The sequence below is a fragment of the Hylaeus anthracinus genome, unplaced genomic scaffold, assembly GCF_026225885.1.
Source record: "Hylaeus anthracinus isolate JK02 unplaced genomic scaffold, UHH_iyHylAnth1.0_haploid 11981, whole genome shotgun sequence".
Lineage (NCBI taxonomy): Eukaryota > Metazoa > Arthropoda > Insecta > Hymenoptera > Colletidae > Hylaeus > Hylaeus anthracinus.
The window spans coordinates 4,803,214-4,823,494 of record NW_026534329.1 but is presented as its reverse complement, the minus strand read 5'-3'; the positions used below and the strand labels follow the sequence as shown (position 1 = coordinate 4,823,494).

The following is a 20,281-nucleotide window of genomic DNA, read 5'->3' as shown; positions in this document are numbered from 1 at the left end:
CCGATAGTCCAATAAGAAGGAAACCTACTTTTTCGCAAGGGAAAAGCCTCGAAGGTGTCCAATATTCCTAACAATCAATTAAGAAAAATGGCGCGCGACTCGGGTCGAAATCGAACGACGCTGAAACCCGAGTTCCACTCGAATCTGAGATGATATCGGCTTCTCGATGCGGGCAATTTCATTGTATACATCACACGAACGAAGAGAATCCAGTTTTACAGGTTTAAGATCGTTTGGTAGAACCGTTCCCACGTGACGACCGCTCGGAGATACACAACTCGAAGGACTAAAGATAGGACTCGCGTTCCAAATTGCGTCGCGTGATGCTCGATTCATCAGGGCGACGCTTACGATTAGCGTCAAACGTCCAAGGATAAGATTCGAGGAAACGAGGAGAAGGGGAGGAGTATTGGGTCGATTCGTAAATAGACTGCGGATGTCAGACGTATTTATGACGGTAACGATCTATGAGAATGTCCGTATGTGCAAGAATATATAAAATATCAATAATAATATACAGTCAGTCCAAAAAATATTTGTACACTCTATATTTATTGAAGAAATTTGTTTAAATTAAATGGTAGCTTGTTAAAATACATATTTATAATTAAACATTCATTTGATAATATCAAAATAATTTTATTATATATATATTATATTATTTACTTTAATCAAACTTCTTCAATAGACATAAAGAGTGTGAATATTTATGGGGTAAACAGTGTCTAATATACAGACCGCAGATGTTTATATAAATTCATATTTTTACACACACACACACACACACACACAGATACAGACCAGAAACCTAAATTGAAGTATATTTTGTCTTCCAAACATTGAAACGTGTATTTTATTTCTTATATTCTACGTATTCATGCATTTATTCATAAATCATTTCCTCTATTCCCAGCTTAGCATCCACAGACCCCAAAATCACGGAGCTTTGAGCGAAAATGTTTCGAAAACAAAAAAAATGTCTTTCCGTTCGCGTTTCCGTTGGTAGACTCATCAGTAAGGATTATATGATAAGATACTTATGATAAGGTCTGACGAAATAAGGAGCACGAGTAGGCGATCCTCGTTTGGAACTGTTCTTGAACTTTCCCAAGCGAAATTTCCGCGAAAGCTTTGCAAGCCTTTGTTTCTGGCTTTCCGAACTAACTCGGGTAATTGGTCAAGAGATAAGAAAACTTGCGGTACGATGCCGGAAACAGCTCATGAATACTTTACGAGCTGGCAGATAAAACTACGAATAATGTTTCGGATGTAGTTTGGCTGTCTCGTGGCAAGAACCGCGGGTCCTTCAACTACGAAAGCTGCGATGAACCGTGGTTAAGTTATTCGGGTTACTGAAATTAAGACTGCAATGCAACTCTCTGGTTAAAATGCATTGCGGAAGTACGATGGTAAAATGAAGTCGCCTGATAATGACTGTTACTGGCAACTTAACTTAAAGCTTTTACCGGATGGTCTTAAATACTTAATGGCGTTATGGAGTAGAAACGAGTTTAACTCTTTGAAGCATACACTTTTAGAGTTTTTTCCAGATTGCGTAGAATTTTTATTTCAATATTTAAAAAAAAAAAAAAAAAAAATAGATTGAACGTGAGACAATGCGAACCTTTGTGTTTTTAGTTATTTTAATATTTCCTGTATATTTCTATATAATTTTTATTTCTTTATATATTTGCGTTTTTATATTTTGTAGAAAGTTACTTCAATTTAACGACACATGGTCGAGAAAATTTTAATAATTATGCAATGTTAATTCTTGTATTATACTCGGCTTTTACCTCTTTATTTAAGTGAGTATTTCCTCCTGTCTTGGACGGTATTGTAATAAGGTATTTTTATAAATTATGTCGCTTTTACATTTGCTGCGAGACAAGACGTATTAATTTATGAATAATGTACGAGAGATAAGGCGATAAATCGTCTTTCTCTAATGCTCAACGACGCAGAAATTGGTGTATATAACAAGAAAAATTGCACAATAGGTAATTGCAAAATGAGCAGGTTATGATTCTTTAATAACAATGCTCGCGAAGCGTGCGAACATGTTCGACTACAATGCAACAGTTGGCTAGAATAATAACAATGTGGCCAAAGTATTTTCCATATTCACGTTTCTTGTCTACTTTCCTGTTTCACAATCAAACAAATTTCTTTCCGAATCTAAATTTCTTCTATTTCTTTCTCTGCTGAATTACGAAGGGAACTACTACAAAGTGAAAGTGTATTGTACACAGGTAACCGTAAAAAAAGCAAAATAATAGCTGAGAATCGAAGCTAGGCTAAGATAAAATTGCGAAGAATGACAGAAAGTGCAAGTTAACCAAAACTAAATTACAAAAACGAGCAGAGACTAAAAGTGAAACCGAACTTGAAGACAGTAAGACGCGACAGTGCAAGAGCGTATAACCATATTGCGATTTACACAGATGCGTGTTACGAGAAGAAAGATAACGAATACGCGTCGTGATATTTTTAAAATGTGAAACGTGTCGACAAATTTCTGTTCAATCCGCGGACAAGCATTAAGTATGTCGTCGAATAAGAGACCGTTCGTTGCGTAATCCCCTTCTGCTTTTACGCGGTCGACATTTTATGGAAATCGTCATTTTCTGATATCGCGTAATACGAAAGCGAAGACGCAAAATTTCGTCCGTCGCCGCGCGACGCCGATGAGGGAACTTGCGACTTGGCAAAGGTCTTTGGAACCAGTTTTGCCAGACACCTCGCGAATACGTCTGCAGAATTTCATTTCGCCTGTCGACGAATCGAAACGGTGCCCGCCTTTCTCCGCGTCCTCTGTATTAATTTAACATAACAATGAAACCCGACGGCGATTCGCGGGAAGGTTACCTGTCCCACACGATGGGACCGTTTGTTGACACTCTGGCGAGGGAACGTAGCGACGGGATGATCGAAAGCGATCGGGGATGGAAGATTACCTGTTTGGTCGTTGGGAACCGGATCCTTCGAAATTTACTTGATAAAATTGGCACGGAATTAAAATGTTTCCATTCTCGAGCCAATTTGAGAAACGGAGATGCAGTTAATGTTCACTAAGAATATTTAAGTATTTTTATTAGGTATTTAGTAAATTTGAGAAATTTGTAATTGCGCTATTTTTCGACGATACGAAAATATTTTATTTATTTGATGAATTTGAGAAATACATAATTAAAATATTTACTGTTCACAGTAAATGTTAAATTATAGTTGCTGTACGTAATCGGGTATTAAAATATGCTCATTTATTATTCAATAGAAATATTTAAATATTTGTATCATCTGATAAATTCCAACAATATATAATTGTCATATTTATTGTCCACTGTGGATGTTAAAATAACTTCATTCCTTGATATTTAAGCAATAGCTGCAATATTTATCACGCACTGGAAATATTTTAGTTTCATAAATACCGGTTTAAAGAGCAACACAATAATGTAATTCGTACGTAGTTGAGTCACGATTTATTTGTTTACGGTATAAACTTCCAGTACACGTGCCATATATATATATATATATATATATAAAAAGCGATAGAGAGAGATGTATGATAATATATTAAGTCAGAATAATTCGATTCAGTTTCACTCACAGTAAAAAGGTGCAATTAGTGTGCACCTTAATGACGTTGACTGCTCAAAAAATGAATTAATTTGATCACAGTATTAATTACCGTTCCCCGGAATAAATTACATTCACGTTCTAATTGGTTTCTGCCATATATTTTATTAAAGATCTAAGCAAATTTGAAACTCCAGAAATGTTAATCACTAAGAACAGATTCGTCTTTTAGCGTTCGGTGAAACATAAGCTACCGTTTTGCCCACGTAACTATATTTAAACGAGATCTTGTCGATTATGAGACTCGGTTTCTTAATTTATGCATATCCCTGTATCCCCCCGAGCAGCTCGAATCAAGCTGCAGAACGGGTATCGTCGTTTGCTTCCTTTCTATCGACGGGAGCCTGTTCCTTTTTCTAAATTCTAAATCAACGGCGAAAGCAACAATTTGACACGAGCAGAGAAAGCACCGCGCTTATTTGTTACAATAATTCAGCCCACAACGCTATGTTTAACGACCGCAAGGTAGACGAGATACGGGACACTGCTTTGAACGATTATTAACAACTACGTGTAAACGCCCCGCCTGTGATATACGAGACACTATTAAAACACTTTCTCGAATCGTTTCACGCGTAGAAACCCCAAAATATGTTTCAATCTTTGGGAAGTTTTGCGACGAGAGGATTTTTTTATTCCTGAAATACTACCGAATAATCCAGTTGAACGTTCAACTGAATTTTTGCAAGTGCATTTAATTTTCAAGTGCATCCAATTCCAGTTATTCAAATGAAATTGTTGTATAATCGATTATGGTACAATATTTAACTCCATCTGAATAATAAATTAAATAGATTTAACTGTATTTTACAGAAATTTTGACGACAAACTTTTAATGTAATTATTAAACCATTTGCAGATATTCAAGTTGATTCGAATTAATTTTTCGATTTTTATTTTTGGTGACCTATACAATTTATCGAAAACTGATACTATCACTTATAAAATAAACTATTCTTCATACAGGCAGATGAAAAATACTATCTAAATATCAGCACTGTTGCTCGAATTTTCCAAGGAATAAAATTATTTTATGATTCACGATAAACAATAAATATCGCAATTACATATTGCTCAAAATCAAAGAAGAACAAAAATATTTTAATAACGTACAACCAAAGAATCGAAATACTTATTTATATCTCATAAACTACTTTATCCTCTCGTACTGCAAAATAGATCAGGACCAGTGGTCCAGGACAAATCGAGAATTTGTAATTATCATCGAGACCGACGATTGTCCGAACCTGTATCGGTAATTGGATTTGGGACATTAACTGTACATACACTTTGAAGCATTCCTGGAAACAGACTCATCGATCATTCGAAATCAACAGTCAGGTCAGCTCCATTTAACGCGTCTTCCACAAATTAATTAATCGCGTCGTATCCCAGAGACAGAACACGCGAAGCTCACGTGTAACTGGTAATTCAGGATTGAGAAGCATCGGCCAAGGAATGTAACGTTTATATATAGAATCCAGTAATTTAGTTACTTTAGTGCTGAAAATTCAAGTTTCAACCGTTCCAAACCCTTGGTTTAACCGTACCAGATGGTAACATAATTTTCTTAAACATTGCTGCTCGGATTATCCCAGCCGATGTTCAATTCGCGCCATACTCTTGTAACTATATTTGCGAAGAAAAATATTTGCAAAATTTATATTTCAAAATGTATGAAATTTGCATTTAGATATTTAATTGATGCCAGTATTTGTTAACGTTTTCTACTGTTTAAATTGGGTCTTACATGAATTTTAACTTCATCACGCTCTTGCCACATGTGTGGACGTTTATTTTTTTATAATTATAATTACTGTCAATAATAAAAAAAAAAAACAAGATAATAACTTATTCAATACAAATGTGTACTGATTGAAATTAATTTCTGAAATATGAAGAATCATATTTATAATATGAAGAATCATATTTAACCAGATACCAAGAAGTATGAGCCTTCTAGAAATAAATTCGTACATCATAAAGACACTGTTCAACAAATTTGCGTGCATCCAACTGTTTTGTATCTTCAGCTTTGTATCTTTGTCATATAGAACAGCGACAATCGTGCAATTTCATTATTTTGCAGGATGTAGTTAAAAGCTAGTTCAAAACTTGGCAGGCCTACGTTACTCACTGAACTGAATACAAAATGCTTAGTCGACATAGGTCTTCGGATCAATACTTTAAGAGTAAACAGCAATTGTCTACTTTCATTATGTAAGTTATCTGTTCGTGCCTGTTTAGTGCTTGTTGCAGCAAAACAACGAGTACAAAGGGTCACGTTAAAATCGTGCAAACACGTTTCACTGAAACAATTCTGATGGCATCTGTTACTATCGTTCCCATTGGACCAATGTCGCAGTTCACTATTTCATTATGAACTTAAGAAACTCAACTTTTATATTAATTGTTACGTAATCAATCGTAGTACAATATTCAGCACTCTCTGAACGATGAATTATACGTATTCAATTTTGTACAAAATTGTACAGAAATTAACATTCTTCTTCCAGAGAGTAACGTTCTCAAATTGCAATAGTTTCTCGAAACGACGCGTTAGGGTAACGCGCGAATGTGCGTGCAACGCGCAATATTATCGAGGCACGTCGCGGGCGTGAAACCGCGTGAATGAATGACGAACGAAAAAGGGAGGGAAAATTAATGGCGAGGAGCGCAACACCCGCATATCGCCTACATGCGCGCAAGGTCGCAACGATGAAGAATACACCTATATAGACACGTCCCGCATCCGCGGCTTGCGGTTCCTGTCGGTGGCAACGTGGTTCGTTATGGCACGTTTCCACGCGGCCATAAAACCAACTGGCACGACCCTGGGATAGGGCAGTTTTCGGCCTAAATCCTGTTATACGATGTCCTGCACCCCTTTCGGAGGGTGAAATGGTGTCGATGAGTGAATCGAATGCTTTTTCAATGGATCCTGTCTTACCCTCTTCCTCTCGTATCCGGTTATATGGGCAGGTCGCTTTAATCGAGATATACGTGAATGTATTATACGTACGTTCCGGAGAACCTTACATCGAATTGAAAAACCCGTGCGAAACAAAGTACGCGTTATTGCATTGGGAATTAGGTTGGTTCAGTTTGAAAGTAGAGGTTTCTAGAATAACCATTTGCAAGAAAATCGCGATATCTATATTCTTGAAGATCACTGTAAAACCAACGCGACTTCTTAATGCGTTGGTTTTACAGTGATTTTCAAAAATATAGCTATCACAGGTAGAGGTTTCTAGAATAACAATTTCCAAGCAAATCGCGATATCTATATTTTTCAAGATCACTATAAAACCATCGCGACTACTTAACAGTGACCCTTTAATAAATCATACGCAGCATCGATCTTGATACAGAAAAATAAAGTCCGTACTTGCATTTGTTTCGCAGAAATGAATTCCCAAAGAAGACTTCGCTCTCGAAAAATGAAACTTCGCCGTTTCATAGCCGCGATTGTAATCACGTTGCTCCAATTTCATTCTCTCCACTTTCGCACACGTAAATGTTTCTTAATCTTTAGGATCCATATCGCCACTGTGCGAAAGGAAAAGTCTCGACTGGCACACGTTTCTTCGGAATTAATTCCCGAAGAAGACTTCATTTTCGACTTTAGAAAGAGCCGCGCGCGGTGTCCGCGCAATGTGTGTGCGCGGCCGCAAGAGGAGGAAGCCGATCGCTCGGGAGAAGACAATAAAACGGCGAGAGATCGACTTCCGGCCGCCACCGGATACAGAGGCGATCCCCGACTCGCGTTTTACCTTTTAATCGCGGAGAATCACGAGACTCGAGCTCGACAACTGTTCCCACGTAAAAGTATCATGCTCGAGCATGACGCAACCGAGTCAACCAATTCTTCAACCAGGGCTAGGCAGATACGTGCGATCGAATGGGTGGAATTGATCCGTGGATACTTGAACAACCACGACAGCGTGATAGCGAGTACTGCGGAGATGGGTTCGAAAGATGATGGTCCAATTTTGTATATATGCATACAGTGAGCAAAATAACGTTAGGTTCGTCTGGGTAATATGTTTGTTGATATCGTCTCTGTTCACATTTTTCGAAAACACGACTAGAAGAGGTACTATACAAGAGTCTTTATCAAAATATTAATCTTCGATAGAGTAACTTGTCCAATCACGAAGTTTGTTTATGTTCAAATTTACGCTTCTGTTGGCAACTATAGTAATACACAGATAAGATATACATTAACCCTTAATTTGGACTAAACTTAGCATGGAAAAGATACAAAAAAAAATCCTAATAGCGTAGTTTTCGAGGAAAACTGGTCTTGCTTTATGTGCACGAATGACATTCGCCCTAGTGTCGATCATTTTTAAACTTTGCGTCTTGAATTTTGCATGGCAGGTCTGAAAGGGTCAATAGAAAGAATCATTACCAATGCTGAAACTATCAATCATTGCTCTTTAATATGGAAGTACATTACAATGTATACTAGATCTGGAGGGATCGCAATTGACTCCAGTATTTTAACGTCAGATTAACCAGCAAACTTTTTGTAACATCGTCGCAAGGCATTTTTCATTCATGCTCCTCGGAACATTATGATTTCCTGTGTGTATCGTATTAGCGAGAGCGCCTCCGCGGAGCTCTCGAGGAAACCAAAGGCCTGGTGTGCGGTGTCCCAACGGAGCCAATAGCGCGCCATTCTCGGATAAAATATACATACAAGCGGACAGCGAGCAACCAAGTGAAAGGCAACAATGTGAAGGTGAGCGTGCGCACGTTTGACGTATGTTCACCACACGTGTAGCAAAAGGCCGACAGTTTCGCTGAAATACACTATTTTCCTCGTGCAGCAAAATTCTCTGGATAGCCAATTATTATAACAAAATTTCGTCATGCAAAAGTTGCGTCGGTTCAAACTTTCAAACAATATCCAAACAATCCTTAATAACAGGAACGAATTTCTCAAGTTAGTCAGGATATTAATGTAACATAACATGTTAAATAAATTATAATTAATAACCTCGTAGTTGATGTGACCTTAAATAAAGTAATTAAAAAAAAAGGGGGGGGTTGCGTCGTTCTGAAGGGGACGATATATGATTTGTACAATTAAAGAGTTTACTATGAACATGTAACAGGATTTATTTAAACGTTTTACATAATTTAGGATTATATAACAAAATTAAAATTAGTTGATTCAGGTAGAAAGAAAATTAAGTTTTATAATCGAGTAAACATATGAGGAATGTTATGATGATATCGTAAACATTTACTCACACTTCGCACGCATTATATTTGCAATTTTCAATTTGAAATTCGAAAGTCCGTATCGTATATACTATTGCGTTTAATCCTTTCAAACCTGAATTCTCTTTCTCGTACTAACATAACTTAATTTTTAGGGTTGGATCAAAATTAGTACGGAAAGAATCCTAACAATGTAGTTTTCGAGGAAAACTGATCTTCCTTCATGTGCACACAAATGACATTCGTCCTAAACGACAGTAATGTACGAGTCTCGTTAAATTTTGTGTCCTCAATTATGGACGCCAGGTTTGAAGGGTTAAAAAAAATCGACGATGGCCCTCGATATCATCGTTAGAAATCATGTTGCTGTTAAAGCAATCCATACGTCGGATATCCCCTTCGAAACTGTGCAACTTTTGTACGGAGAACCTTTTTCGTGCAATAATTCGTCTAAAAGTTGCTTAAGGTGAAACAAGTTAACGCCCCACCCTGTGTAAGAGAGACGAAGGCAGAGATAAAGTTAGACGGGTTGGAGAGTGGCGACGAGAGAGAGAACGGTTTCAGCAAAAGTAAAAAGAAGCGGTGGTCTTGTAGCGAGCGTTATTGTTGCACGTGAAATCCATGCGCGCGTACACGAGGCGTGCAGGTAGAAAACGGGCGAACGCTGATCGAGGCAAGACACGGGTCGGTTCTCTCTCTGGATACGTCAGCCGCGACAAGGACGTCTACTAAATGAGCGAATTATACTCGGAATAATTGCTACGCTCCTGGCGGAACCCGTAACGAAAAGGCGAAACGGTAGGGGGAAACAGAGTGACTGGAGATGAAGAAAACACCAGGAGAAAAAGAGGTAACGCGTTCAGCGCGGGAACCGAGCTGTCGCGACTTCGAATGTTTTCCTTTATTCAGCGTAAACCGTGGTATTATAATTGGTAGCGGGGAGCACGCGAATGTAATAAACGAAGGTTGGTCTTTGGAAGTACAAAAGGAAAATCTTAGAACAGAGGATAATTGTGGGACTCCAAACACGAATATTTTCAAATTCTTTTCTACGATGATTTCACGAAAAAGGAAATTTTTATGGAAATTATATAAACAGTACGAAGTTTATAGATGGTGTTATATTTTAAGATATTGGAGGTTGGATATTTGAAACTATAATTATGAAACTGGTTTAAGTTAAAATTTAGAAAAAAAAAAAAGAATGAGTTTATTAGTCATTTCACGCCACTTTATTTTAAACTAAATGAATTCAATGTAATTTGTTTCAAGAAATATATGACTTAGTTTATAAACAGTTTATATACAATGCAAATAATTTGTACGCAGTTCATACAATCTACAAACATTTTATAAGTATTTTAATAGTATAAATAATAAATAAGTAACTGCTTGGGTAGCTGATTTATACCGAGTAAAGGTACGAGTACTCCAGAATAGTGCATTCGAGTATCGTCGAAATTGTGGAATTACGCAGGGTCGAGGGTTGCGCAAGCGTAGCACGGTTTGCACGCGTCGGAATTCGGGAGCGTAGAAAGTATTGGATCCAACCCGCGGAAACCTCTAAAAGCGATATTTTGTCTGTCTTACACGATGTAAACGACTAACCGCACAAACTTTCACGCGAACACTCGCGCGCGATTATTACATGCAGGAAAGTAAAGTAACTCGACTCGAAGTTCGTCGTGTTCCGCGCACCTCAGCGAGACGCAATAAAAAGTAACGTTCTGTATTCAGCGAACCGGACGAATTTCGCCGACCGTGGTCGATTTACGATTACATACGCAGGGGAACACGTATTTCTCTTTGTTGCGTTTCCTCGGCACTTTTAATCGAAGATCTTATTTATTTAGACATTAAATCATTATAACACGTAAGCCGTATTAATTATACCGCAAACAGAAAACATTTTTATTGAAAACAAACCTCTTTTCCCTGTCTTATATCACGTTTCAATAACGGGTTCGAATGACGAATAAAAGATAATCAATTGTTAACAATGTAACTCGCGGTTTCTTGGAAAATTTCTTATTGGAATTGACTACAAAATGAAAGCAGTTTATACGAACTATTCACAGATCACTTTGAAATTATATGAACTTTATTTAAAATACATTTTATGTAAAATAGTTGCAGTTTATAAAAAATGCTTATAAAATTCGCGTAGATTGTATGATCTGTATTTAAACTGCTTACTTTTTACATAAGCTATTTGTAATTCATATAAATTGCTTATAAAATTCTAGTAGTTTATATGAACTCCTTATAAAGTACTTACGTTGCACATAACTCATTTGCATTATATGCCAACTGTTTATAAAAAATTCATAGATAGTTTCTTCTTGGTAGATGTTGGGAGAAATAAATTACAGACGTGAAGTCTGTCGAAGCTAATGACAGAACCGAAAAAGACGACTCGAGAAGAGGAACCAATCGCAAAGAATTAGGAATATTATGCCTAATTGAAATTACAGAGTGGGCGCGATCAGACAAACAAGAATGGGGCGAGCTCTGAAACGAGCAGTTAAAAAAAAAAAAAAAAAGGCCATGGGGACGCGACAAGACCGAGAAACAGGTTGCTGAGGATTCCACGATGGAACATCATGCGCCTAAAAACTTAATCCACGATTCCGAACACGAAAGAAGCGTTAACAGCCGACCTTAATGAAACTCGACAGATTTGTAGAGGAGCTAAAAATATTCGATGTAAGTGTATTTCTTTCTGTTGGTCAAGGTCCACACCGAAGGGGTGGAAGCAACACTCACGGCTGGGGTGAAAAACATTCAAGCTGATACCTTAGAAGAAACTAAGTATAGATCAAAGGTTCAAATTACAAAATTGTGCTAAGTGTAAATTCAATTTTGTAATGAATTTTAAGGAAACTCAAACGTTTAAGGAATATTTAGAACGTTAAAATTTGTTAATTTGTTTTTTAAATATACATGTACGAACTAGTCTCTGGCACGAAGAGTAGAGTATTTTGAAAATGTGATATTTTAGATCACACAGGGAATAATTGTTTTTGTAGTTTAGAATGTTTAAGTTAGAATTTTATCTATGTAGATGAAGCTTGCTTTGGAAGATCCTGTATATTCAATACCAATTGAAAGAGCACGATATGGACACAACCTTTCTTCTATTTTAATTACGATTCCACAAAGTATTAATATTCAAATGTTAAAATAACGCGTTAATTAAAAAATAATTGCAGAACTAATGTTAATTATTATCAGACAAGGAAGTCACTTGATACTTGATATTTAACACCACTTTTTCTTATTATATTACCGAAGAAAATTAGAATTGGGAATTCCATTGATATTCGCACGTTAAAATAACGTGTTAAATTAAAAATAATTGAAGAACCAACGCTAATTATTATCAAATAAAGAAGTCACTTGGTATTTAATTCGCGAGTGAGCACTTTCTCGCGATGGTGCTGTAATAAGACCACCCTTCCTTAATATTTAAATGATATTAACGAAGAGAATCAGAACTGGGAATTCCAACTCTGAAATTGCTTATTTCGCGTGTAAACTCTAGTCAGCGACGAGTGTCTGAAAGTTTGGCTGGCTGGCCTCGTATAAACAAACTATCCGAGCCCGCGGGGCGCAGGTGGTGCGGCATTCGTAATTCTGCAACGAGACGCCAGCGAAACCGTGGGTATAACGACCTATAAATAAGCAAAAATCGCGGCTCGAAATAAAATACCAAGGTGTCAGGGCCGAGGATCCGTTCCGGTGCGTGTACGGTTACAAGCGTCGTCCGGGGGATGAAAAAAGATAGAGAGAAAAAAGGTAGAGGAGATGGGATTTCCGAAGACGTGGACTGCCGCCAGGAATAGTCGCGCGATAAACCACCGTGCAGCAGTAAAAGGGGATGAGACCGAGAAGAAGAAAAGAGAAACGCAGTTTGGGTGTCGTTTACCGCGGATCGAAAAAAATACAGAGACCAGTTAATTTGCAAATGATCCCGTTGGCCGGCCTGTGACGGTAAAGTTAAGGGTGTGTTCAACTCCAAAACGCAAAAAGAAGCGTTTCTGGATTTTTTCTTATCGCAAACATTGTTGACAGCGGCTTCTCAAACTTCGCGTGTTTGTTTGTATGGGTTTTAAATCGACGTGGAATTTTTTAAAAAAAGGAATGATAATTTATTAGAGAGAATGTATTAGAGAGAATTTATTAAATCGGAGGACCAACGTGAAACGAACACGTGACGTCTGGTGTCTTAACCCTACAGTGAACACTGATTCGTAATTGCATCACGTGGTTATAATTAGTATTATTTCTTATTAACAATTTCAAAATGCAAAATGGGCAGTAGCATATGCATTAAACATTCGAAAGGTTTGTTAAATGTGAAGCAGCCTAGCCAACACAAAATCATTTAAGATTCCGGTATTATCCCTTGTGTTTGTTTCCATAATATGAAACATTTAAATTTTGAAAAGTTATTACGTATATGTACAGATTGCCAAAACTTCAAGCTGATGACAATTGGTGTACGCAAAATTGACATGGATTTCCTTCGAAACCTTGCTGTTATCGAACAAATCAACATTTTAGAATTTGTATTACATATAATACATCCAAACTAAGACAACGTATTTCTACGTGAAAATCGATTTACAGATAAAAATTGCTTTGCCTTGTGTTCATTCGGTTAAAGCAACGAAAAAAATCCGTTTCAATTTTGTCCGTCAAGAGAAAGAAATCGAATACTCGAAGAGCATCGTGAAATTTTCACCGGGGACTATTTTTACCAAACCGATCTGTTTCCGGCGATAAAAGATTTCCAAACGTTCGAAAGTGTACGAAACACCGAAACGCTCGTCCTCGTGTCAGATATCCACGGCTCTTAAACAATTCCCCTCTTTCCCCTACAGCAAAAACGACCCAATTACCAAACAACTGTATCCCTAGCGTGACAGGTAAAAGTCCTTCCGGTAGACGTGTTTGACACGACTATTTTTAGCGACGCGTATCCGACGTTGGCTACTTTCTAGAACGCGCGCGGCTCCTCTTCAAGGATTCGTGGACTGACTCAATCGTTTTCTAGGAAGGTGTCCTTAGAAAATAATTTTTCCCGCAGCGCCGAAGGCGAGGACGACCCCCGGGGCTGCGCATCTCGTAACGCGCGAAAAGGTCAACGTAGACGCATCGATCTTGGGGTATCCACCTAAGTGGAAGCCAGTCAAAGGTCACGACGAAACGGCGTGCAGATGCAACTGAACGGAATCGGTGACACGAACGACGGCTTCGCCGCATCCCCGGCGCGCTAGAGATATCTGACGCAACGTGCTCGCGAAAATTCTTACGCCAACCGGTTAACTCGAGCAAGGTCCGCGCTCCAGATTCAAGAGTATCGCGTCCCGGCGCTCTTGTTTATCTAACCTTACATTTCCATCGTCGAGTATTATTTTCTTGCGGAGCTCGCGAAGGAAAATTTAAGGGGATTGCAGCGAACGAGGTTTGAGAAAATGCTAGGTGTGAGAATCTATTCTGCGTCTGTCTAAAGTAACCTTTAACACGTTGGTCTGGAAATTAATTTCAAAGATGAGAAGCTAACGAAAGAAAATTTGGATTGGATTTGTGAATTAAGTAAGTTAAAATATTAAATACGACAAATGTTAAAATATCTAATCTTCAACAGTCTTGAGATGAAGTTTCAACTTGTTAGAAATTTCTACAAGTGTTAATCTGACAGCCGACGTGTTAGTCCCTCAGGCACATGTCGAAAAATCGATCTCTGTGTTTTATTATTACGAAGGTTGGTACTCTGATGTATGTAACAAACCGATGATTGAATATTCTAATTTAAATTATGGTTGTAAATGTGTGATTGTAAAGGCACGGAATTAATGTATATTTTAAATTAATATGAAATTTAAAAACAGGATAGCTATGCTGAACCAAAGAGAAGTAATTGAAAATAGTTAATAGGAATGAAGTGATTAGATAATTGCCGATATTGTTGGATAAACATAAACTATATTAATCCCTATTCCGATGTAAAATATCACGGGTCGAAGTTGACCCATTTCCACTGGCAAACGGATATTCTAATTGAGGAAGCGCAATTGAGAAATTATAGCGTTCTCGGAGTCTCGAGATTTATTCTTTCCTGTACCAACGGATGAACACCTTTCCTCCGCAACAGGTGATTCCGAGTCTTTTTCCCATCGACGGGACTCGTCGATCAGCGTCGCGAGTGTGTGGGTTTTAACGACTTTCGCTGGACTTTATCTCGATCGTCCGAAACGGAGTAACGTCTAATCGACGTGACAGTCAGCCGTGCTTGAGAAAAAGAACACGGCGAAGGGCAACGACGGGTCAGTCACCTTTTAATCCCGTCACCGAGAACAGATTTCGAATCGGTGATCAACGACGACGCGATGGAAAACACAGGACCAGTAATGGGTAGAATTTTATATGAATAAGACGGCTAATGGAACGAACACCTGTGGTGGGACTCGTTTGGAATATTTAGTAGATTAATCAGTTATCCAAATTAACTTTCGGTGGTTCAACGTGAAACGTAACACGATTGTATAAATATAAATGAATGGAGAGGTTGGAAACGTACACGAGGGAAGCTGTTTACTTGTAGTATTTATAATAAAAATTTATTTCAGTGAAGTTAAGATACCTTTTAGTCTGAGTCATTTTAAAAATTTGTAGATACATTAACATTCATATTAGACTTCATGGAGAATTGACACATAGTTTGTTTTCCAATGTAACTATGTGTAAACAAAGAATTCACACGTAGGATTGATTGTCAGTGTCACTACATATAAACGTAGAATTTATACATATTTAAATTATCAACGAAACCGAAAATAAATTCTTTGTACAATAGAATCTAACGTAAATTTAGAATCGATCACTCACAGATTTAAAAAACAACTCTAACTAAGGAATCGATATGTCCATAAAATAGATTGTTGTTATAAAGACTGCAACTGTACGACTGTCGGCCTTATGTATGTCATAAACTGTTTATCCTTCATTTATTATTCGAAACTTTTTACCTAAATGAGAATTACGTCCATCCTGGACGTCCAGGGACGTGTATAAACTCTCTTTCGAGACCGTCGCGAGACCACATTTTCGGCTCTGCATAAATAATCGCGGACGAACCGACACTGTTGCACGGTGACCATGTTTCTTTTTCGAAATAGCCGGCCTTCCTGAAATACTCCGTTGGGGCCCGCCATGAAACGTCCATCGCAACCAGCGAACGATAAAACTCAAAACCAAGATCAATTACGAGACCAAAGTTCGACAGTTATTATTAGAATAAAAGTTTCCTCGTCTTTGTAAATTTTACGACGGTACGATGTAAAGCAATGCTTTTAAAAGATCGATTTTTTCCTACTTCGCGATACAGCTTATCGTTTAACGTTATCTGACGTTCGCTGTATCGCAATCGTAATTGTAGGTGCAAATCGATTCATCAAGATTGACACGTCGAAGGCCTTGATCTTCCAGGATATTGATTCTCATGGCAAAATAAAAGATGCGTGGCCTTCGACGATCGCTAAGAAATGACGCCATCTTTGCGGCATAAAGAAATAGAGAAAAATTGGTTTGTTTATTTAAGGGGCTGTTCTAGCTTGAACCTATATAAAAATAATATTGGATCTCGTTTTTGAATTCTTGTTAATTTTTATTTTAAAAACACGAAATTTGGTGACTACTACACTTTGTACATGTACATATATGTACACTGTCGAACGTGTCGTACATTGCGAATGCTAGTCACACCGAGGCTTGGATAGTTTATGTATTCGGATCCGTTGTAATGGAGGTTACACCGAGGACTTGGAAGGTTGGTACTCCAATGTAACAAAATGACTTGTAAATATTTCTACTCGAACCGCTATTACTAATGCGTGAATGTAAAGACACGGAATTAATTTCCACGCGTCTTTCTTCTACAGGTTATCTTTCGTAACGTATTTACCATGTAAAAATAAAATTTCGTGTATTTATCTAAATAAGAATTTTCCCCTCCGGCGAAGGTGGTCGAGGTGATCTCGATATGCCGGAACCAAAACGAAATCCGGCATTGAAGTTCAACCTCGTAAACCGATCCCCGCGGCTCAGCCTTCGAAAAATCGCTCGCTGGCAAACCTCTCCCATTCGCGGGTAATCGCCAAGGACCTGGGACAGCGAGCGTTCGCGTTTCGCGGCGATTCGAGAAGGGAACAGAACACGAATCGACGAACGCCGCACAAACGGGAGAAAATGGTGTATAACCTTGCTCGAACGACCTCGATCGCCTTCACCGTAGTAGAAACCTTCGTGCTCGCCACGTCTACGGACACGCGCAGTATCGCCACCGATCCAACGATCCCCCGACACCAAATGATCTCTTTCACGCGTTAATTTGAGACGCCGCAGCCTCCACCGATTATGTGTTGCACGACCTGTCACTCTTGTTTCTTTCACCTCTGCGCAGAGAAAGAATATTCCACCGAAACCGTTCTTTTTTTCTTAACCCTTTCAACCCGACTTTATTTATTGGTATTTTATTATTTTCTCTTTTAGAAATTAATCGTATTAACACGTTGGTCCACACGTCATCCAGAAACAGGCGAGAGGACTTTTCATTAAGGAATTAAAAAATGAATTTCGAAGGTGACGATGAAAATAAATCTGGACAGATAAATGTTAGATTATCTAATCTTCAATAGTCTCGTTCAACTTTTCTAGGTACATTTGCAAATTTATATTTTTATATAGACAAATGAAGAACAGAAAAGTACATTAAAGTATGTATTGTCTCCTACATATCGCAACGTGAATTTTATTTCTTATATTTCATACATCTATGCATTTCTTCACATCCTTGTACATTCATGCGTATTTACATTTGTCATAAATGCATAAATATCTACTGATAAATGTATTCATTATAATCAACAGACTGCGTACATTCACGGATTGAAATAAAAATACGAGAACGTGCACAAACGCAAAAATATATAAAATGACAACAATAATATACGAGCCGTTCACTGCGCGAATCGATCATCTCTACCAGTCACATAAAAATGATTACTGACGATTATTTTTCGTATATTCTTTCTTATTAATTTTATATACCGTTAGATGAAAGCTACATCTCTATTTATCCATTCTACAATATTTATTCGAATTTATATGATAAAAGGAATTTTAAAAAGCAATGTACATTATTTCACTTTTTATTTTATGAAGTCAATCTATTTATACAATGAACGGGTCATACATGTTCATCCGTTCGGAAAATAAGACTGAATTTTCTATCAGCGACAAAGTCAAAATCGCGAATATAAAGGAAAATCCATGACTCGTCCCAGTTTCTAGAATCGCCGTGCACAGGAATCTGGTAATATTCGCGAAGTATTGCAGCACAGCGTAAAATGTCACGCGTTCGCACGTACTAATCCGCGTTGCATCAGACTCGGAAGCGTAACAGTTTACACTTTCGAATTAGTCACGGGGAGCGTGCAACCGAGTTTTCATAGCGAACCGCGAGGACGAGACCCGCGATAAATCAAACGCTGAAAAGTGTTCCTCGGGAAAAACGTCGGTGATCGCCATCGTTAGGCCCGCGCCGTCGTTCAACGTCGCACATGCTAAACGATCATTCACGGAAAACGTAAATCGCTGGGTCTCACGTGTCGCTCAGCTGGCGATGTCGAGGCCGATTTTTTTCAGCCGTTCATGCTCGCGTGCGTGATAGCACGAACGCGTCTTTTTCCGAGTTCTGCAGTTTCTCGGAAAGATTACGCGGTATCGTGGGTCGCTATTCCCGCGAACTTCTCTGGCCAAGGCCGCAGGAAACTGACGGCGCGCGTTTAGAACGCTATTATTAGGCGTTCAGGTAAACTCGGATAAGTGAATTTATTTGATTTCATCGAGTAAACAGCGGAGGGGCGTTTTCTCCATTCTTTATTCGAGCGACGTTCCGATCATCGGTCGTTTCATAGAAATTGAGAGAGGATATGGGATTTAACATCTCGAAGGACGACGTTCAAGTGGATTTTTGTTTGGTTTAATCAAATACACACAAACCAAAACAATCTTTATCTGTAAATTGACTCTGGTGTACAAATATGATGTCTCGGATTGATATTGTGTATTTTTTAATTGTAGAAGATATTGTGATTGTAAATGACTGTAATTTTGATACGAGAGCTAGTGTGTACAGTGTCGATATCTCTGAAAAGATTAAACAGTAGATTGCACGGCTAAAACAAATTTTTGGCGACTGAAAATGATAACTATTCTTTACCCACTGTCTGTTTCATTTTCATTCTTGCACAACAAATCGTAATTAAATCTTGAATTTTATCATTTTCATATTTGTATTTAAAGAGCATTATAAATTCTGACGATCTATATGTTATCTTAGCACTTTATCGATATGTAGTCTATTAATCGAATTTTTCATAATGCAATCAATATTCTGTTATCTGGTACTGAGATAGCATTCCACTGAGTTATTCTGCATTACATGAATACTACTTTAAAGACGACTAGTAGACGAAATGAATACTCTACAACACTAATGTTATAAAAACAAAATATTATTAAATTTAATTGTATATTCAATGGCTACAGGTCGATAAAGTGTTAATAATAACGAATAAAACAAATTATTCTGCTGTCCCCTCGACGAAGCCAAACAATTAACATATTTTTTAACCGCGTTATCCCGCCTACCAGTGATAGTACAACAAAGGAAAAAAAGAACCAACAACTTTTCTTAACCTCGGATAACCCGGCGTGTAACGACTGAGATAACTTTCCAAAAACGCATTAAGAATAAACGATGTCCCCGGTATCTTCGGTTCACGCGTGGGAACGGATACTGTGCTTTTCGTTATCGAAGGAGAAAACTGTCCCCGATTCTAACTTACTCTGGCCGATTACGAATGAATCGGCCGAACCGTTACAATCTCTGGCACACCGTCGATAGCCGCTCGAATCGAACGCACAGAAGTCGAAAGCCTGTACGTGTCGCTGGAGCGTCGCAAAGCGAATATTTAAATAATAGAAAGTGACTTCCACTTACCCCTTCGTTTCCTAGGAACTGTATAGTAGGGTTCTGGCTGGTCTTGTTCTGAAACAGAGAAATTAAATTCGAAATTATTCCTCGCATTGCCAGCATAATAAATATGTACTTTAAATGTACGTTATTTTTTTTTATTTTTTATTTTTGAATCTATGATCTGAGAATTTTAATATCTTTTCAGGGAACTTTTTCTTGGGTTCGTTTAAAAAAAAAGTAAGTGTCAGTTGACATTTATTGATTTATGTATTTAGTTGAAAGCTTCACAACTCGAATTTGCACAAAACATACACCAAGACGCGAATGGAATAGTGAAAGGAGCGTACGAATCGATTGTAT

At 37.9% G+C, this 20,281-nt stretch overlaps 1 protein-coding gene across 1 annotated transcript in view; it reads right to left on the bottom strand.

Annotated features, from left to right (window-relative positions):
- The window catches only part of LOC128885526 (RNA polymerase II elongation factor Ell), a 255,314-nt gene that overhangs the window by 64,979 nt on the left and 170,054 nt on the right, over positions 1-20,281 (bottom strand). Inside the window, exon 3 of the mRNA XM_054139611.1 lies at positions 19,946-19,993. Coding sequence (XP_053995586.1) covers positions 19,946-19,993 — 48 coding nt within the window. The remainder of the gene's footprint in view (positions 1-19,945; positions 19,994-20,281) is intronic.